General features: G+C 38.6%; 1 protein-coding gene across 7 annotated transcripts in view; it reads left to right on the plus strand.

Annotated features, from left to right (window-relative positions):
* utrn (utrophin) overlaps positions 1–21,425 on the plus strand; it is a 176,884-nt gene that overhangs the window by 111,926 nt on the left and 43,533 nt on the right. For all 7 annotated transcript variants that reach the window (XM_017423258.3, XM_025007463.2, XM_025007466.2 and 4 more), the window contains 7 exons: positions 2,528–2,657; positions 4,891–5,162; positions 6,070–6,216; positions 10,252–10,330; positions 11,268–11,328; positions 19,318–19,379; positions 21,150–21,224. In XM_017423258.3, coding sequence (XP_017278747.1) covers positions 2,528–2,657; positions 4,891–5,162; positions 6,070–6,216; positions 10,252–10,330; positions 11,268–11,328; positions 19,318–19,379; positions 21,150–21,224 — 826 coding nt within the window. The remainder of the gene's footprint in view (positions 1–2,527; positions 2,658–4,890; positions 5,163–6,069; positions 6,217–10,251; positions 10,331–11,267; positions 11,329–19,317; positions 19,380–21,149; positions 21,225–21,425) is intronic.

The following is a 21,425-nucleotide window of genomic DNA, read 5'->3' on the forward strand; positions in this document are numbered from 1 at the left end:
CCTTCCTTCCTTCCTTCCTTCCTTCCTTTCTTCCTTCCTTCCTTCCTTCCTTCCTTCCTTCCTTCCTTCCTTCCTCGGATATTGTGAGATCCTGCAACATGTATTGCTGCTCACAGTGTGTGTTGAGGATGACTCTTAGCTACAACCTCATCCAATTTTAGCTCAACATCTGTAAATTTGACCCAAGTTAAAGCCATCTCTGGCTATCATCTTGAATTGGATTGACACCAAAATTCAATTAGTTAAATATTTATTTCCAATAATTACTTTCTGAGAGTTTAACTAAAATTTGTCCAGTGGTTCATGAGATATTTTGCTAACAGGCAGCATTGACTCCAATAGTTAAAAATAATAAATGGATCTTGTGTGATCAGGTAGTGCTTGGCGTATAGGCTTGGCTTGACTCTCAGCTATTACCACATCACATTTTTGCCCAATATCTGTAAAATTGGCTGAGTTGTAGCCAGCTTCTAAGATCTAATTGTGTTGGCTCCACCAGTTAATCTGCTCTAGATGTACAGCCAACCATTATTTTCTGAATTTTTTTTTTTCTTTTGAAAATCTGTGCTACTTATAACACAAGATCTTTGCCTAAAACTGTAGTATTAACTGTTGGAATCAACCCTGTTTGTCTCTTAGTGAAAACTCCCACGAACAACTGGACAGCATTTAATGAAACTTTCAGAAAGTAATCACTGTATGTACCTCTACAACTGATTATCACTTGAATCAGTTTAATATGGCTAAAATTTGGTATGGTAATAGCTGAGATTCATTCACAACATATACTCTGAGCATGACATTGCATAATGTTATTTTCAAGGTTTGACCAAAACAGATACAACTCTGTCTATTTTCATCATAAGATAATCTCAGTTTAAAACAGGTGATATGCATTCCTTCAAGGAATGCTAGGCCTGTAATTAAGTAATGCTGTTTAACTCAATAATTCAGCTTAATGTGATTGGCTGAACAGGGTTCATTACAGAGCTGATGATATGAATTAATGTGGGAGGATTTTATTTAGTTTCTACTGGTAGCCATCCTCACAGCTTGGCCCCCCTCCCTTTTTCCTCATCTCCGGTCGCTCCTCTTCGGCTCTTCCTCAATCACCTCTCATTTAGTTTCCATTTCTCTGGGTCCCAACTCTGAGCTACCTGCCCATTATTTCCCCGACATGTGAATTTGGAGGCATCATTGGAACGGAGCAAACCATTTATTAGCAGGGATGATCTAATTTGTGTTGAGGATGATGCTCCATTTCAGCGTGACAGTACATTTGTCTGCAGGAGACTGTGTGAAATTCTTATTTTAGTGGTATAAACTCAACTTTAAGAGGAGTTTCCTCCCTGAACCGATGCAATTTTACTTCTAGACTTGAAAAAAACATTTACTAGGGGCATCTACTTTCTCCATTTTCATAAGTCTTTAAATAGTGTTATATGTATTATTCCACTGAAGGCAGCATGTTGTCAGTTAGCCCTTTGGTCAGTCAGTGTGCTGTGTTTGAATGTAACCCAATTTTTTGCACCCTACCTCAGCTTGTCCTGTTGTCTTGATAAGTGCTTCAACTTTATTAAGGTGAATCATCCCATTTCATCAACTTGCCTCACAGCATCTTAAACTACACTGCTTCTTCACAAAGCAATCACACACTCCGATAGGCAGTGAAGTCCTGTAGGGGTCACACTTATAATAAAACATGAATAATTATACCCTATCATGGCCCGCTCACTTCCTTTGTATGGATTTCTTGCTTGTTGTGCATCATGTTAAGGTTTTCCTCTTGTCATTGGGGTTAATTTCTCAAACTTATATGTGAACTTTAACTAACGTCTACTGTATAGTGTATTGTAGGCCATACAGTGTGTATACATATGGAGAAGTCAGTGTTTTGTGTGTCAGAGCGTGAGCAAAATATGTGGAATTACTTTTCAGCTAAAACATGCAGGTTACAGCAGCTTTACTTTGTTCTCAATCAGCTAATTTAGCAGAGAATTTCAAAAACAATGTCTGTTATTTTTTTATTTTCCTCTCTGACCTCAGAGCTCCTGGTGCAGCTGCTCTCTCTCTCTCTCTCTGTTTTTTTTTTCTTGAAACGGCAAAATACTTTGTATTGCAGCTCTCATGTTATGAACTTAATGTAATTTATCTCCTCCTTAAGCTGAGCATAAACACCAGATTTGGCTCTTTTGTTGTACATATTGAGTGTGAGCTAATTAGAGGGCCTTTTATTTTGGTAGAATAAAAGTCTGAGAAGAATAGAGCAGAATTAGCAGATTAGTTAATATTTCTGTGGGGGTGCAGTCAAGGGATGTGATATAAATATGCACATACCTGCAGAGAAACTGCATTAATTACATTATTCTGCTCTTACTTTAAAAGAAAATATATAAATAAGAAATATATACTTTCTTTGCCCACAAGTACTCACACTATATTTGTATTTGTTGTAATCGTCACAAAATTGACGTTTTTGATGAGCATTAAAGCCCTTCTGACTCATTGTTTTGTGTTTTTCTTGCAGACACTGAACTCCGAACTGAAGGAACGGGAGCATTTGGTGGTCAGCACCTTGGACCAGGCCAGGATGTTTCTCGCCGACCAGCCCATTGAGGGTCCTGGAGAGCCACGGAAGAACCTGCAGCCAAAGACTGGTTTGTGACATTTTCCTCATATAAAACATTTGTGTATTCACGGGATAAAATACGTTAAGACGCCGTCTAGCCGTCTGTCAGTCTGTGGACAATTTCTTGTCCAAGTTTTGAATTGGTAACCCTTTAACATATACATGTCAAACTGCACAGCTGGACACCTCATGGGTCGGGGATGTTTTCTCTGGAACCCTTTGGGAAAACATTGTCTGTTCTCCAGCTCTAGGCACATGTATTCAGGATTGTTGTGTGAGGAGAAATTATGCTTTGGATTTTGATTTCTCTGACAATTTTCTTACGGGCCAATTGTGTACTGTTGGCGGTACTCTTTGTTTTAGTTTTGTTTATCTTATAAGTAAAATGAATAAATGGCGGACAGATTTTAATCAGCAGAAAATCCGTTATCGGCCATGCCTGTATGTACGTAATCAATTATCAAATGGTAAACTGAAGATACGGCAGCTGCTGCTACAACCAGCTTACTGTAGCACACAAATTAGCTTTGAAAAAGAATGTTTCTATATATACTGTTTGTAAATCTACTTATTCTTTTATAGGTTGTTAAATATCCTTTTATTTAAGTTAAGCAATTATATTTTGTTAAATAAAAAAATTTATCGTCTGGCTTGATTTCTGAACGTCTGTATTGGTCGTAGAAAAACTCATATCAGTCGACCTCTAAAATACAGTATCTGTCTGTACTAGCTCAACTATATTATTTAGATTGATTGATTAATATAAATTATGGTGATTTACAGCTGGTTGCTTAATCTGCTGATCACAGTTTCTTTTTAAGTGCTTTTTTAGTCTATAAAAACTAAACTACAACAAGAAAAGCTTTCAATATTGGTTTCTCTAAAAGCTCTTTCACTTTGACAGAAGGGTTTTTATTCGGTTTAAGAGAATTTAGCCCAGCTTTTAGGTTTAGTGGCCATCAGTCACTAAAATCTGAATTATCAGTCTAAATATTTGGACTCACTGGTTGAAAGCAGGTCGTTTTATTGTAAAAGACTCTGATTATTGAGCCAGCAGGTAGCGTCTCCCGTTAGTCAGACTGTAGCGGGGTGGCTGAGGGAAAAGAGGGAGATTACCAAGGTTCAACAGGTGAAGATGGTTTTTCAGTCACTACACAGGAGACAAGACCTTTGAACTCATAAAAGCTGCTCATCTTTCTCTGCAGTTAAAAAGGTATTATGGGAGCCGTTATCTCCTCTGTCTGCTCGGTTCTCTCTGGTGGCATCCTCTGATCTTTAGCAATTACCCCGTCCACTCACCTTTACTGCCTCGGCTCTTGCATTTTTTCCTTTTTTGCTGGACACTTTTGTCATGCCTCCTTCTTGCACCATTCTCTATAAAGTTTCTCTTTTTTCCTGCTGCTTTTACTGTTTTAGCTCTTCCTTGTGGAGTTCAGCTCTTTTCCTAATATCAGATTAAATTTTACAACACAGTGACTATATAAATAATAAAGTAGACATTAGTCACTGTTTTGCCACCTGTTGGTTCATGTACTACTGATTTGAAGACTTGCCATTTAGCTACCATTATCTTGGGATTTGGAGCTGAAAGTGATGAATCTGATTAAGAATTTGAACACTGCGTGGGTCTGTTGGGTTTAATTAGCTTTGAGCTGTAATAGAGTTTAAATAGCATTTTAGAAAATAAAGTGGCATTTGCCTATTGTACAGTTGCCAGGGCTGCGGTGGCTCGGTGGTCAGTGCTGCGTTCTTGTAGTCCTGAGGTTGCAGGTTCGAGCTCAAGTTGCAGGAAGGGCTTCTGGCGTAGAACAATTGCCAAATTGTTTGTGTGAGTTTGCTCACTGTGGCAACCCCTGAAGAAGGGAGCAGCCAAAAGAACTTACCTTACCATATGGCATAGTTGTCATTAACCCAAGACAAATGGATTCCTATGATTCCTTTTTTTTTTTTTTTTTGGCTGTAAATGGTTAAAATTCAGCTGATAAACTTCTACAATTTGAACAGAGTTTTGCTTTTTGAGGAAACAAATTTGCAAAGAGCAGTGTTGTAGCCTGGTTTAAATTGATGCACAAGGAAGAAAATGCCAAACAGAGTTGTTGTTGGTACCTCAGTGTGTGCGGTTAAATGTTTTCAGAGGAGAAACATTTAAAGCAAACACTGATGACACAGTTCTTGGAGATGTCCTCATTACCAGACAGAGGTAGTGCAAGTAAGCTTACGTTGAATAAAAATAACCAATGAAATGATTTCCGCTTTTCCAGGAGATCTAACCCCAGAGGAGAAGGCCCGAGCGTTGGCCCGGGCCATCCGCAAACAGACGGGTGAGGTGAAGGAGCGGTGGGAGCGTCTGAAGGGCCACGTGGGCGGCTGGCAGAGTCAGGTGGAGCGAGCTTTGGAGCGACTCCAGGACCTGCAGAGCTCCATGGACCAGCTCGACCTGCAGCTGACGCAGGCGGAGGAGGTCAAGGCTTCCTGGCAGCCGGTCGGTGATCTGCTGATCGACTCTCTCCAGGCCCACATCGATAGAACAACAGTGAGTTAAAGCCATTTCTTTGTTTCAGATCAAAGAACAAGTTTTTTTTTAGGTTTAGAATGTAGAAACGAATCCTGAAATTGTACTGAAAGTTTTAAAATGAATTGTAGATGAGTCATGAATAAATAATTCAGCAGCGTTTTGATCAAAGATCTGCATCCATGACTGCCTGTGTGCTGTGACACATTATTCCACGCTCCTCTTTCTGTTTATTTCTCTCCATTAGAGGATGTATTTGGTTTGGTGATTCTGTGCATTATTATGTACTACTCATCAAATTCAACGTTTTTTTTCCCCCTCTCTCTCAAAGAGACCAGCAAGGAACAACACATTGAGTTAACAAGCAGAAAAATAACAAGATGACAGATGACAGTGGAGAATGAAAAGCACAGAGGATCATCTTGTCATAACTCACAGGTTGCACGTGGATGCACAACTGCCATGTTCATTTCTCTGCGTTCCTGTCCACCTCAGATGTTTGAGTGTCTGTGCTGTCAACAGTTTGTTCACATAGATTTATCTCCCTGTCAGTCAGAGGTCACTTCATATTAAAGAGCCTGTTAATAGACTTTTTAACAGCTGTGACACTTCTGTCGTGTATTTTCTCCAACACGCAAAACAATTTACAAACATTAATTGTGCTTATTCAGTGCTATTATTTTCCTGTTTGTTGTTTTTTTTTTTAACTTTTTTACATTTCAAATAATTGCACTTCATTACCAAATATTTTCCCCATAGAAAAATGAGATTTCAGCAATCTTTCTCTATTTATCTTTTTATGCTACTTTTAGCTTTTAGCCACCCTTTTGCTGCTTTGGCTGTTAACTAGCATTTTGTTCATCTCTCCAGTGTAATATCCACTGTTTACAAAATCCATGCAAATTATGGCTTTAAATTTTGTGTCCAGGCCTTCAGGGAGGAGATCACCCCGCTCAGTCAAGATGTTCGGGTCGTCAACGAGCTTTCGGCTGAGCTCACACCACTGGATATCCAGCTGTCGTCTACAGCCTCCAGACAACTGGACCAACTGAACATGAGGTGGAAGAACCTGCAGGTATTAAATATTTATATTTTTAGAGGTTTAATTTGAACAATTCATTGAGGAGCATGAATAATTTGCGTACAGAAAGTTATTGTTTTGATGCTGTTTAATCCACACAAAGACAGTTATTACTGTCACACACCATACTGATGCAAATGTTTGAGCAGAGGAGAGGGAGTTTTAATGAAGTAATGTAGGAAGACAAAAACTAACAAGAAAAGAAAAAAAGAAAAAAATTAGAATTACTCTACAGTATCTGTCCTGGAACAAAATTAGTTTACCTCAATAAGACAACAAGAAGAATTTGGCATCTGTTTGCGGTTGTGTATTTATTTATTTTATTTTAAAATCACACATTTCTGCAAAAGTGGGTTGACAGTTTTATGGCTGAAATGTTGCCTTTTTGGGGCTTGCTTTAAATAAGCATTTTGGTTGACTAATCAAGCATAAACTGCTTCATCTGACCTCCTGCAGGATGTATGATTTCTCCCAATTTTCCTCACTCTGCCCCTCTCCTGCCAGAGAGGCAGGGAGACAAATCAGCACAGTTTCTGCAGCTACTTCACTAACAACACTGAGGATTTATTTGACAAAAAGTAGATACAAAAAAACAAGTAAATGATAGGATTTGGTCGTAGATGGACACAATTTAATGATTGTTTGACAGCGAGTTACATTCAGCTTTAATAGGCTACAATTATAAATACACATGCACACACAATATGGCACTGCTGTCCTTAATGAGGTTTACAACGGGGACAAATCTAATTAATGAGCTGAAAAAAGCCTCCTTGATCTTGTTTTTGTCTTAAAGGTGAAATGAAGTGTTTTGAAGCTAACATAAATCAAAAGAACATCATAAAAGGTGCTTGTTTTCAGAGTCTCGTCTAAAAAAAAAATTACACTCTTTTGAAATTAATAAAAGATTGAAAAAAATTACTAGGGCCTCTTTGACATTTTCCATGATCACTCGGAAGTGTGACGTATTGAGTGCCAAGCACAGGAACGCCAACTGGGCAGTAAATGGCAAATACAGATAGTGTGTGGGTGAACCGATTCAATGAGTTGTGTAAACCAACTCAAAACTCAAACAGCTGTGTCATTCTTCAGCTTCCTTAAGGACAGGAAGGTTTGATGGATGTGGTTAGTTTAGCTCCTGGTGAAAATTATGACTCAAAGTCTGGTGACTGACTGAAGAGGACCACCAGAAATACAAACTTTCAGTAGACAAACCACCGCCTGTTGGACCGGCACCGGCAGCCTCTAGCTGTCCTTATGGGAAACTCCTTGAAGACCATGTGACATCAATGTAAAGCTCGGGGGTTTCCCTTGGGCTTGAGTTCCCAACAGCATTACTCTAGATCCCCCCTCCCCTACTCACCTCTTCTTCTGCTCCCGTTTTTCCTGATAAACACTGTGACAGTAACTTCCTCAGTGTTCTACATGAGTCTGCCACAGCTGGCCCCGCCTCCTTCTACATCACCAACCAAGGAAGTAACACTACCTGTACAATCACCCCACTCTGGGATTTTGGCACAAAAACTCTAAAAACAAGTCATTAACGTTTTAAATCACAGAAATTGATCACTGGGGTGTTTTATCACAGTGTTTAACTTGAAGACAACCATGAAAACTCATTATTTGTATATTTTCTTTCATTTCACCTTAAAGATCTGAAAACTCAGCACTCGGTTTATGTGTCTAGCGAACCAGCCCAGGAGAACTTTTTTTATGAGCATTTAAAATAAATCAGTGTGACTATTGGTGGAGTTTGATGCCAATAAATAAAGTGCATTAACTGTGGGGATGTGCAAAGGTTAGTTTAGAATGTAAATTGTATTTTACTGCTGTAAGCAGGCTGTGTAAATGCTGGGAAAACCTTCAGTGTCGCACATTTTTTTAAGGATATGATACTGAATAGCTGCAGACTATTTACTACAGCTTCTTCTTATGAGTCAACACTTTTCTCTCTTTTACATTTCTTGAACGCCTTTCCTCCTGTTCTCTCATTGTCCTGTTGTCTGTTTATGTTTCGTGGTTTTCTCGGCATGGAGCTTTGGGAAGATTTGACTTTGTGTCATTAAATAAACTTTAGAGACTGAGTGGTGCCCCCCTGTCGGTATGCCTGTTTGATTTGAACGCAGCTCTGTGTTTAATGCAACACGTTGTCACTACACATCAGTGGATGCGGTTCTCGCAGCACACCACTCTCATACTTGGCTCGTCTCTGCAAGCTTGGTAGTCTTGGTCTGATCCGCTGTGGAACCTGCTGAGTGGAACAGGTTTAGCCCTGGAGGGGAATCCATGTCTTTACTTGTCATCACAGGAGTAGGGAAGGAAAGAAAAGTGAAAAGAGAGGCAGTTTGTTGTGAATTAGGGAGTGAAATCCAAACAATTTGTGTATAAATGAGCAGTGGAGGATACCATTTTCTTAGTGTTTAAGTCAAAAGGAACTCTTTTGCAGGGCATCAACTTAATCTTAAAGCTTAGATCTTTTAAAGAAGTGTACTGTTTTCTCCTGTCTGATCAAAAATAGATTAAATCATTTGTGTGTGAATTAGATGATCTGTCACATCAATAGTCCAGTTATAGCTAGAGATGAAAAGAATTACCTTTTTTTTCTTACTTACCCATTGTGGTACTTACAGTAGGTTTATCTAAGGTGTGTTGTGATAACCAGTTGTGCCCATTTGACCTAAAATTAGTATGCAGTCAGAAAGCTCAGCTGTAATGTCCTTATTTTAAAAGAAACCCACAAACTATGATTTTAAAGGCAATGCTGCCCCACAAGTCTCATTTGAGATGAATGAGTTGGACATCATTACAGAAAAGTGTATCAAAATAAGTTACAGTTATGTGCTGAGGAAAAGAGTCGGGAAGAAATCCTAAGTTATTTCTTTTTTAAGCGTGTCAGTGCTGTAGGGGAAGTCTGTCGAGCGGGGGTAAATTGTGGCCCTCTGATGTGTCCCATGTGCTCTACAGACTCCCATTAATGGTCTTTTTTGCCATTAGTGTGATCATAACTCAAACTCCGAGGCAGAGAAGGACGGCGTTTCACTGCACTGCTTTTTTCCCATCCGCTCCCTTTTGTTTCAGCCTGCAGGAAGGCGGCAGATTCTCTAATAAGCCTGGTCTGACTGTGCAGTTTGATGGTTTTGTTTCATATGCAGACAGTCACCATCTGTCTTGCTGTGGTGTTGTGGGCATGGAAGTCATTAGTGGCCAAAAAGAGACAGAGCTACTGGCCCTTCTGTGCCCATTACTGGGACCTCTGCGTGGACGTCTGTGATCTGGCTGTCATCATCCCCCGAAGTAGCTGCAGGAAGGTGCAAACCCCAGCATTATGGGCGACCAACACTTTGCTGCCAGTCAAAGAGAGATGTAATAAAGTGAACACACAGCCATGTGCAGCAGGGCACAGGTGTGCTGGCTGGGATGTCGATACACAGCTTTCAAAGGACTGAATGTTTGTGTGATGACAAAGCAAGAAGCGTCTCCTTTCATGCATCAGAAATAAGCTTTTCTAAGGAAGAAAACTATTTCTTTTTTTTTGTATTGACAGAAACTTTAAAGAAACAGGGTCCAATAGTTAAAGGGATAGTTTAAGTCTTTTAGAGTAGGGTTGAGTGCAAGTGCTGTACAATATCTTACCTGTTATAGATAGCTCTCAGCTTGGAGGAATATATTTAATTCCTACAAGATTGACGAGCTAACAGTGAGGCAAAGATCAAAGTGGATCAAAATTTATGTTTCTCCAGACCCAGGTTGTTCAAATAGCTATCTACAACAGATAAGGTATTGTTTTTAAACCCTTGTACAGAACCCCACTTCTATAGATCTGAACTTGAAGGAATGACATTGAAAGATTTAGGCTTCTATGGAAGGAAAGTTTTTTTTCACTTGTTCTGAAAATCCATTTATTTTTTTTAATTGCTCCGAAATTGAGTTTGTTCCAACCATGACGTGAAGTTCAGCCACTGTAAAGTTGTGTTTGTGCGATCGCTGCCTCCCAGCTCACTGTCCTCTCCTCTCTGTGTCGTCTTACAGGTAGCAGTCGAGGACAGACTCAAACTTCTTCAGGAAGCTCACCGAGACTTCGGCCCCTCCTCCCAGCATTTCCTCTCCAGTGAGTACAATTACTTTTCATGGTGGGGGAGGCATCTTGGATTGTTTCCACTCAGTTACACTGTTTCGCATCCTCCCTTTCACGCATTCGGCAGATATGTGCACACTCATGCACAGCCTGCCGACGAGGCACTTTACTCTTAAATGCGAGGTTTAATTACGGCTTTACTGACTCCCTCCTCTCAGTCCCTCTCTGGAGCGGTCATTAGCAGAAAGGAGAAAGTTGGAGACAAGAATCAGGCACGTTAAACAGGTCTCTTCCTCTCTGTCTTTTTTTATTTCCCTTACTTTCACAATCATCCAGCCATCAGCGCTCCTCCTGCTCCACCTGATACACTCTGCCGGCCGTCAGACATGAAGACAAAATGATCGATGTGCGATTCAGAGCAGCTGTTCTGTCACCACGCTGCGTCAGCGACAGACATGAATTTACTAAGCAAGCGCCTCTGAGAGCTGAGACCAGACAATAATACTACTCTTCTTTCATCTTTGTGACACTGTGACACTATCTCCTTCATCACGAATTCACTCCCATTACACTAGTAGCTTAATATTCCCTCGGGGATCAATAAAATACTGCGTTCTTATCGTACTCGATCCATCTCGTATATCTCCCAATCTCTCTTAATCTCTTTCTCTTACTGTCTTTTCATCTCTCTATCTGAGCTTAGAGTTGTGTCAGGGAGGAGGGAAAGTGGTAGGGAGATAAATCACACATTTTTTGCTGCTTATTGCTCCGAAGAACTGCTCGAATATTAGTTTTTCCACAACAGATTTGAAAATGTGTTTATGCGCTTTTATGAAAATGGAAGACTTTGGACTTATTTCAAGTCAAGCTTTAAGAAACAAATTGGTTAGTGTTCAGTGTTTTTAAAGATGGCACATCAGTTTTAATGCTTTTGTTCCCTCTCGCTCATTTTCTTTGTTTCCATCTGCAGCATCTGTGCAGCTCCCCTGGCAACGTGCAGTTTCTCAGAATAAGGTTCCCTATTACATCAAGTAAGTAATGAGAAATTCTTGTGCATGTTTAAAATGTGTGCAAACATCTGTATACATGGCTTGTATGCATTAGTGAGGCATTCAAAGTAGTCATGTGTTTTGTTTTCCTAATGCATTAAGATTTATCTTAACCTTCTATATTTATGGCTTCTAATTCATTTTGCATTCAGTCTAATAACAAAATAAACTCCGTGATCCTTTGGAACGGGGATAGTTTCTGAGGAGGGACTTTTGTGCAGGAAAGGGACAGAATTGACTCAGTTTACTGAAGTGAAGTGTAACTTTTGTTCCCTTTTTGATTCTCTGGAATTTGCCAAGTTTCTTAGTGATCATATAGAGAAGAGTTTTGGTTCGGATATTAGTATCATAGATCTCTACACTGTGTTGGTTTGTAACCTGCTATAGTTTGTTTTTTAATCTTGAAAATAACATGAACACCTAAAATAACTAACCTTGAAGTAATTTGGGTTCATAAAAGTTACTGTCTCGCACACGTTCTCAGCAGTAACTGATTATTTTGGTTGTCCGAAGACAATCGCTTCTCTAAGGCTCCTCTGGTTGACAGTGATGTTTTCTTATTCACAGCAGCGGTGTCTGTTAAAGTTGAGCGCTGGTTTGGCATGGTTCATTCATTTTATATTCTTACTTCAAGTTGGGAGTTTGTGGTGTTTTGCTTTTCTGCACAAGTTAACATTCGGTTTCACCTGCACATTTCTCATTCAGTTTATGATGACTGATGAAGTGAATGATAACTGAATCATAAATGCCACCTGACTAAATCCCAGGACAGCCTCTCTGACTCTGTTAACTGTGACTATAATCACTTCAGTTTGGTGTCAGCTTTTGCAAAATCAGGCCAGAAATGAGGTTTCTGTTTACACAGAAGTTGCAACTTTCCTGCTCCTCCGAAAATGACAGCTTTGAAGAAAAGGACCTCAGTAGACAGAAAATAAGTGACTGCATGTCAGCGAACTGCTACCCAGGTTAACCTGAAATCAGCTTTGGTTTTTGCTTAAAGTAGGAGAAAACTTTGGGTAACTTCATTGATATCATCTGCTTCTATTTTTTCCTTTTGTTTAAATATAGCTGTTGCTTTACTTGGTACAATTACAACCCACAAGAAAACTTCATCTATCAACATTTGTTGAGACAGACACCAAAAATTTTAGATTTTTGTTTTTTTATAATTCTTTTTTGTTTTTTTGTTCACTAATTTGTTTTGCTGTGTAGTGTAGATTGTTATTAAATACTTTTTTTGTGATTGTGTAGACTGCTGTAGAAACTTTGCACACGTTAGAAAAAAGCTTTTAATTGAAAAATTCCATGGAACAATGTAATGTCCTTATTGTCATTTTTGCTTCTGGCAACAATGAGTAAAATTGTAAAGTTATAAAATACAAAGTCCTAGACAGAAGAAAGGACGAATGTATTAAATATTACCAATTTGTTAGGGTTTACTATAATGGCTTTCCTTTTTTAATTTTACTTATTTAAATATACAAATATTTCCAGTTAATCCACAAATACAAAAGTCTGAGGACTTATTAGAAAAGTATATACAATTTATGAGTGAAAAGACAGCAGATTTCTTTTTATTTTTTTATAAAACAATGTACTTATGGCCAATTCTGTCAAATTTAACCCAAAATACAAAACCAACTACAAACATTATCATAGATCTTAAACATTATTTAATAAAGAAAGCAAGAAACCAAACTGTGCAATTTGCCAGAATCCTTTGCAGTTTAGGAGAATTGTTTTCTTAACATTAAAGAAAAGAAAAGCTCTGTTTATTTACAAAATCAAAGATGGGATTTAGTCCCAGATATTGGCTGACGTCTGGCTGTGTTTGTGCCTGCAGCTTGGCGCCCGCGGCGATCAGAGATTAAAGCCAGTCGGGCGGTGACTCGCAGGACGGTCTTTTACCTTCAGTGCGAAACAGCCTCTGATCACAGATGTTCTCTGCTAGTGAACCTTCATCTGCTTGTACACTCAAACATGCTCACAACAATATAAAACAATACACAGAAATGTGTTCAGTAGTGAATTCAAACACCCATGCTCGGTTGCGTACACATGAAGATGCAGATGAAGGCAAACTGGAGCCAAGCTTCAACTCGCTAACCAAATACCCCCCCTGAGTCTTCACCATATGCTCTGCAGATCCTTCCACGAGCACAGAGATAAGTTTTTTAGGCCTCTTAGAAACTAAAAGGAAAACTACAACTGTTTATCTTCAATTTACACATGAATTTGTGCCTTTCCTACAAAGATAGATGGTCTGCAGAGCACTTTCTTCCACTTTCGAATGCATTTCTACAGTACATGCATGCTTGCTTCTGCCCATAAAATCCCACCTAATTTGCTGCTTGAACTGAACTCTGAATCCATCTCCAGGACTAATCACAGGTCGCTTTCAGTTCTGATACATTCTTGAGATTTCTGACACATTCATTTCTCCTGAACGCCTTCTCTGCTCTTCCATCTCTTTTCATGCTGCACGTCTTTTTCTTCCAGGTGACAATGGCCCCCTGATTAGAATTGAGCCCTTCTTTTTGCCCCCTGTAGCGAGGAGTTCAGATGACAAGATGAAATCAAATGGATTCATATGCGCTGCATGAATAATGCGCCAACCTCGAGCGCTGTCCCGTTTCAGTCTTTTATATTATGCACCGGTTGTGGACAATGTGCCCCTCTGAATGTTTAGTTTAAAAAGTTTTAATAGAAATCCTAAACTGTCTGAGCTGTAATTTAAAGGCACAATGGTGCCGTTTCCGAGAGGGAAGGAGTTTCAAAAGCAAGAGAATGGGGGGAAAAAAGGGAGAAAGTGATGGTAGCGTAGAGGCGTCAGGTGGTGAATGCAGGTACCTTTCACCTGTCACTGACTCCTCGTGATAAGCCTTCCAAGCTGCTGTCAGTGGGGGAAAAAAAGGTCCTGAAATCTTCCCCTTCCTTACTCTGATATTTCACCATTTTAATTTCCTTGGTTTATCCAGACATGCTTAGAGTCATTCATCTGCCCACTCATGATTATTCATGCTGACTTCTGAGCGTGTGACAATGACAAACTCCCACCAGCGAAGGAAATGTTTTGCCAGTCAGCTGCTGTTGGGGTTTAAATTAGCGCTTTGAACTTTGGTCATGCAGGGAATGTGGATATTTTAACCAGAAGAATTTCTTCTCTTTTCCTTGGGTTCATCAGTGTTAATGTAGCTGTGTAGAACAGGGATAGTCGGATATAAATTGTTGTGGAACGTCAAGAATGAGATTAGTAATAAAAAGCGTTTTATCCTTCTGTGAAACTGCGATGAGGAATGACAAAGCTGCACATAAAATGTCAAAGGGAAAAGCAATTATTCTTGAGAGGCTGATAAGTCACAGTGGCGATCTGTTAGTCTGAAAGGGTCACGTTTGTCAAACTGCTTAAGCTGCTGCTCTTGTTCATAAAATCAATGTGTAAGACATTATTTTTCCACCCCTCATTGTGCCATAGTGAGTACACATATTTCATCATTTTCTGCCTGCTGCCAAATCTTTGTCTGTAGTTGACTTTTTGTTTCCTATTTTGAGGAACCATAAAATAATGGAAAGTTTCACCTGCATTGCACAAGACTCAAGGGTGTCATCTTAACTCAGACTTGTTCTAATAAATTAGAAACACCACTTATTTTGATTACAAGTAGTAATGTTCACGTAAAAACATGCTTTGAATATGTCCAGTAATTATTCAACACAACCAGTCCGGTCCCATCTAATCCCCCCACCTACACGTCACTTCTGCAAACTTAAGACCAACTTTATTCAATCTTCTTGCAGCGTGTGCTTATTAATACAGCAGTTTTAGCACAACAAACCCTTTAAAAAGCACAGAAAGCAGCTTAACAAGCGCTAAGCTAAGCTGCCACTTTGATTTAGGACCATGGCCCATTTCATGCTTTTGTTTAAAAAAATGGACGGTTGAATTAAAGATTACTTTCCTTACCCCAAGAAACTAATGTGTCTACATGCTATCCTGCCTATCCTGAATATTTATTTTCTTTTATTTTCACTGGTCCAATAGTTCAACATGGATCGGGATTCATGTATTCTGACAGTAAAGCTGACTTCCCCTTTTATAATCCTTTCAAAATAAACTCCAATGACAGAAACGGACGCTTGGACACAAGTTGTTGTTCTTTTTTTTTTTCTTTTTTCAGGAGGTGGTCGGCAGTAGGTGTGTTGAGAAAATCACCTTTAAAACCAACTTGGCATGTCACTACAAGGTGCCAATTCTTCAAATTCGCCCATTTTAACTAGATGTCAAATATTCAAAAATCACTGCCTATCCTTAATCACAAACAGCTTTATTTGGTATTATTTAATTTTAAATTTAATCTAAATCAAGAAAATTAGTATAGTTTTACATTGTACAATAAATTTCCTAGGTTATGCAGAAGCTTTTAATAGTTGTCAAACTAACTTTCTCATATGAAAACTTTTTAATTTCAAAAATAAAAACTGAAATATCGGCAGACCTACAGTTTGTTGATTTTCTGTTGATTAGTTTTTTTCAGTTTGATGATTTTAAATGTCCACAAAAAAAAATCTTTTTTATAGCTTTCCAAATGTTTAAAGAACAGTCAAGCATTGCAGTTTTTGATTACTGTTCTTGATGGTGTTTCCTTCAAGTGCTTCTTTTAAAGTCAGAAATAATTTTTACCAAGCTTAAAACCACACAGTAGCCTATTACATTTATTGATTCATATTACTTTTTCCCTCCCAGACAAGAAATAAAAATAACCCATTTTCATACAGATATAATAAAGTCACTGACAGACGTGGAGAATATAGGATTTAGACAAATAAAAGGAAGGATTGACAGTTGTGATGTATTTGTGGCTGCTGCTTGACTTTAGTTGGGGGGATTAGAGATAAAAGCCCCAGAGTTGAACAGCACTTTAAAGGACAGGTTTATCGCTTTCAAGTTAACAACAGCCTGTGATCACAGATGTTCCATCCAGTGAAGCTGCCAGGTTCAGTTCAAACACACTTTGGTGTGTTCAAATTCAAACTGGTTTCAGAGTTGGGTGTCCACTCGAGAGGGAAATTAAAAAAAAAGCACAATAAGAAACTTTGAAGGGCTTATTTGTAATGTAAAGATAAAAAATACTAACCACATAATTGTATGATATAAGAAACAGGATGGTGACAAATGAGACTATTTTAGTCCTTGTTGAGCTACCATGTGCATCCAGATCTGCGTCAATGCACTCTGACCTTTTTATTATTCCATTATTATTATTTTTGGAGCTAAATACTAAAGTTTTCTTTCTCATTTGGAGTTTTAATGATCATGGTGGTGAGTGCTATTTAAGGCAGAGTCCAAAACTTTTCATTTCTGTCATCTTCTGTGTTCGATGGACTGTCATTCTAATAAAAATCACCACAATCAGGGTGTAAATGTGTTGTTATGGGACAAACAGAATCTTAACAGACAGCTAGATTTAAGTGAGATCCAAAATATGAAGGAAACAATTTATTTCTGACCGAGGCACATTTGTTTCAGACCCACCAACGTGCAGCTTTTTTGTATGAAGGCACTCAACAATGGCAGCCCATATATTACCATAACTCTAGTCAGTCATCAGCCACACGAGAACTGGAGAGTATACTGACTGATCAAATGGTTTGGCTCTTGATGGTAGCTTCTGATAGGTCCATCTAGTCAAAGAACGTTTTATTTTTGAAGAAACTTTTGAAACTTCTTCAGTGGTTCGGTGTAACAAACAATCTGGTGCAATGGTTAGACTGAAACTGATCACACAGAATCATTTTTTATACATCAGAAGTGATGCTTCCCTCTAGAATGACAAGTGGACTGGAATCATTCTGACAAACGTTAAAAAATTTAGCCTGTACAGTTTTTAAATCCTTATTTTATATCATAGTATGAATCATATTGTATACCAGTCATCATATATTAGACAACATATATCATAAACCATACATGTATATGCATACAAACACACAATCTTTCAAAACATACCATATTTATACCATGTGTATATCATTTTAAATATCTCATATATCCTCTATCTTATTATATTATACAGCTCTTATCTCACTTTATTGTATATCTTATATAATGAAGCACATCATATCATTTAACAGTTCACATCAGCCTTTTATACCACATGTAATCTTATCTAACGTCATATATCTAATATCTCTCATACCATATATATTATCACCTCTTATGTAACCTCAGATATTTTATATCATATCTGGTTTCATATAATTGATCATATGTCTCATAAGATCTCATACCCTGTGTATTATATCATGTTAAAACAACCTGCCAGCTTTTAAGTCTCCAGCTCAGGTTATTTGCAGAAACTCCCCATAAACACTATTTATTCTAGTGGTAAAACAATCTTACATTCAAAAGACCTCATGCTGTCTTGCGATACACTGAGGATGTGCTGCTGTATGAAAGGTTTTTCGACTTCTGCCAGAATACTCAATACCATCCCCTTCCTTTTTTAATATCCCCGAACCATTTTCTTTTGCTTGTGGATGTTTTCTCTTATCTTAAATGTAGCTGCTCTGTAGTAAGTGTGTCATTACGTTGCTTTTATTTGGTCCAAGACAATGATGAAATTTCCTAGTTATCACTGTAGAGAAAAAAGAAAATGTTCAAGAAAAGTGCTATAAATAGTTGGGAGTTCTTTTGTTCTCATTATGACATTTATGAGCTGTGAAAATAGCTTTTGTTTTCCCTGAACACAGAAATTTAATACATACATTTATGCTATGATGTGATATGTATCATCACTGAGCTACTTCTGCCTTATCTGTGGCAAACCGTTTTACTTTTCAGCAAGAAAAAGGTTTTATGCTGATAACTTTTGCTCTTTTGTGGTTTAGATTTCCCGTTTCCCCCTTCACATTTCTTGTCCTTGTGTGGAGCAAATAGCAACAAATCCCCTGCGCTGCATTCATTAAACCCCATTGACGATTCAGGCGAGCTCATCGAGGTCCTCAGCGAGGGGGGTAGTCCGAACATTAGCAATGCCTGCTCACTTGTGAAAGAGGTTATCAGCTGCTGAATAGTGATGAACATCTGTGTACTGGGAGAGCTTATGCCATCCACGGCTGCAGTTCACTTTTACTTCCCGCCGACTGTCAGTAGAGAGCGAGCCGCTGCTGAATCCACAGGGATACCTCTGCATTTCAAAAACCCACCTTCCAGAAAGCCTCTCAAAACAGATCCGAGCGTGGCATCTGACAGCCAGGTGCCGTCTTAAAATATATACATGCACGCACAGGAACAGCCAGAGGAGCTCAAATAGACACACCAGACTTGAATCTGCAGCTGGAGGAAAGTCTTATTTTGTTGTCCTGTGTTTGATCAGTTTTGGCATTCAACTTATTTTATTTATTTAGGGATATTTTTTTTTGTGTGTGTGTATTGTTCTGGTTTTGTTTGGTTGAAAACTTCTGCATAAATCAGAAAAGTGAATAGGAACTTGAAACATGGTCTCCTTGTTTTCTTTTCCCGGGGTGATGGTAAAGACACCCTGTGGTGATGAGAGGGATTCATAGTGTGTGAATGGGTTTGTGCATTTGTTGTTTTGTTCAGTACTTTAGGATTTCTGTGTTGTATTTGTGGAGAACTTTATTGCCTCTGGCCCAAATCAGAAACTGCAGCAAGAGTTGCCAATAAACACAAATTTATACTAGAAGTTTGTTTATAATTGCACCAACTGAATGCCAGGGTTTTTTTGTCACATTGTGCAGTTACTGTCCATGGTTTTGTGAGCCTTTGTGCATACAGTTGTTTTATCCATCCCAAGGTGTATTTTCCTGTAGTGATAAATTTTCCATGTGTAGAAAATATTAGAGTTTGTGTGTTTCAGTGCTACTTGCTCCTGTTCACTTTGTTTGTCCTCTATTGTGTTTTGCCATGTTTCTCAGTCTAATTGTTTGTTTTTTTTGTGTGTTTTTCAGTCATCAGACACAGACAACCTGTTGGGATCATCCAAAGATGACAGAGCTCTACCAATCATTAGGTACAAAACACAGCTATGTTTTGTGACTTTGGGTCTTATCTCATAAAACGGTGTCCAAAAATTAGTTATATTTTGGTTCTTACAAATGGTGATACTTGCATATTGTGTATAAAATAGTAAAATAGCTTTTTTTTTTGGCTTGGATAAAAAGTATTCAGAGAATGTCTGACAATTATGCCTCCAGTTCAGTGATTGGATCAAAATTCATCTTAATGAATCAGCAGGAACCAAATGGCACTGGAGTTAGACATCACAACACTCAATAAGAGCTGCTCTGAGCTGCCTGTCATTATCCCAATGTGCATTTATTGAATTGGGAAAATATTTAAAGTGTGGCAGAGGGGGAGCAATTAATAGGACTTTACGGGAAAACATAAACAAGAGAGCCTGAAAAAAGTATAAGAAAAAATCCCTCTGTGATTTCTGTCTTTTCTACACCAAGCCGAAAGGGCGGACACAAGCACTCATTGTTATTCTGCATGTGTGTGACAGCTAGCAGGTACAAGATGCACATGTTGCATCTGCAGAACCGTGCACAGTCCTAACACCGAACAAATGTAGGCACATGCTGGGACTTAAGGAAGGTCAGGTTGTCAGATGAGTTCTTAGAATTCACAAAGCTTTACTGGCTCCTTTAAGTGACTGACAGGAGCTCTAAAATGAAGCAAATGAATGTATTCATAAGAAGAGAACTCTATTAGGGGGCATGAAAAGTTCTCAGTGAAACATTTGCTGGGCAGAAAGGTAAAGCAGAGCCTTCATTATACGAGACAAAGGCGACAGACAGAAAAGTCGACGGGAAGTTTTAACTTAAACCTCATCACAAAAGACAGAAGTCTGCAAAGCAGCTTTGGATAAAGCAGATACTTATTTAACTGATGCTGCAGACATTCCAGTTAAAAATAAACCTCTTGACCACAATCTAAAATTGTAGTCTGTCTAGAAGAGGATTGAAATGTCAACCAGTCAGCATGAAAAGATATTTCCTTTTATAACACAATGATAAAATGCGGCTTGAACAGCTGAAAGAAATGCAATCTGTTGGGGGGGGGGTTACTTGTTCAAAACAACCTAAAATATCTCTGAATCTGAAGTGTTTTGTCAAAGAGTGGTTGAAAATATCTGAATAACAAATAGAAAGACTGCAGCCATAAAAAGCATATCTGCCTGAAGCCAGTTGCTCAGTTGCAATTTTGTTAAATTGATAAGATTAAAAAGTAACACTTCATTAACATTTGATGTAAAACTCATTTTAACAAGTGCTGCAGGGGGATTTATTTACTTCTTTTAGCTTTATAAATAAGATAAGGACTTTGCCCAAGAGGTGTGCAGACGTTGGATTTAAGTACATATAGTAAATCTGGTCTTTACATTTATCCTGTATCTGTATCTCCGGCCTCCTTCCTTCTCCTCTGTCAGTATCCAGAAGCTTTTCTGCATCCCTGGGGGATGGCCGGTGTGACTGTTCTTTAATGAGCAGCCTGATTGCTATCAACCCTTGAAACTTTGGGAGTGTTTTTTGGAGGCCACAGCTCAACAAATAGCAATAGCCTTCCTCAGAGACAAAACTTGCTAACCTAATTACACCGCCCACATTAGCACCCCCTAATTCAGTCTTTTTCTTGGACATAAACTAACAGGCCAGGTTTCAGTGAAGACATAGAGCTAGCTTGTGATGCCTTGCAGGCAGATTTTTGTAGCACTGAGCCTTTTTTTCCCCCCCCGTTTTCTATTTACCTTTCATCAACCTGTCTCTTTTCCTCCCTGTAGCGGACCTAAATAATGTGAGATTCTCTGCATACCGAACAGCCATGAAGATTCGCAGACTACAAAAGGCGCTGTGCTGTAAGTAAGACGCACACACATGCACACTCATCCCTTAATGTCACAACCCTTAATGTCTACAGCCTTGGTCAGCGTCTTCTGATTTTTAGGGGGCTGCAGTAATGATTTGATACTTTGCCAGGTGTATGTTGCTCTTTAAATTACCTTTTGGCTGTATATATATATATATATATATATATATATATATATATATATATATAT

The sequence above is a fragment of the Kryptolebias marmoratus genome, linkage group LG19, assembly GCF_001649575.2.
Source record: "Kryptolebias marmoratus isolate JLee-2015 linkage group LG19, ASM164957v2, whole genome shotgun sequence".
NCBI lineage: Eukaryota > Metazoa > Chordata > Actinopteri > Cyprinodontiformes > Rivulidae > Kryptolebias > Kryptolebias marmoratus.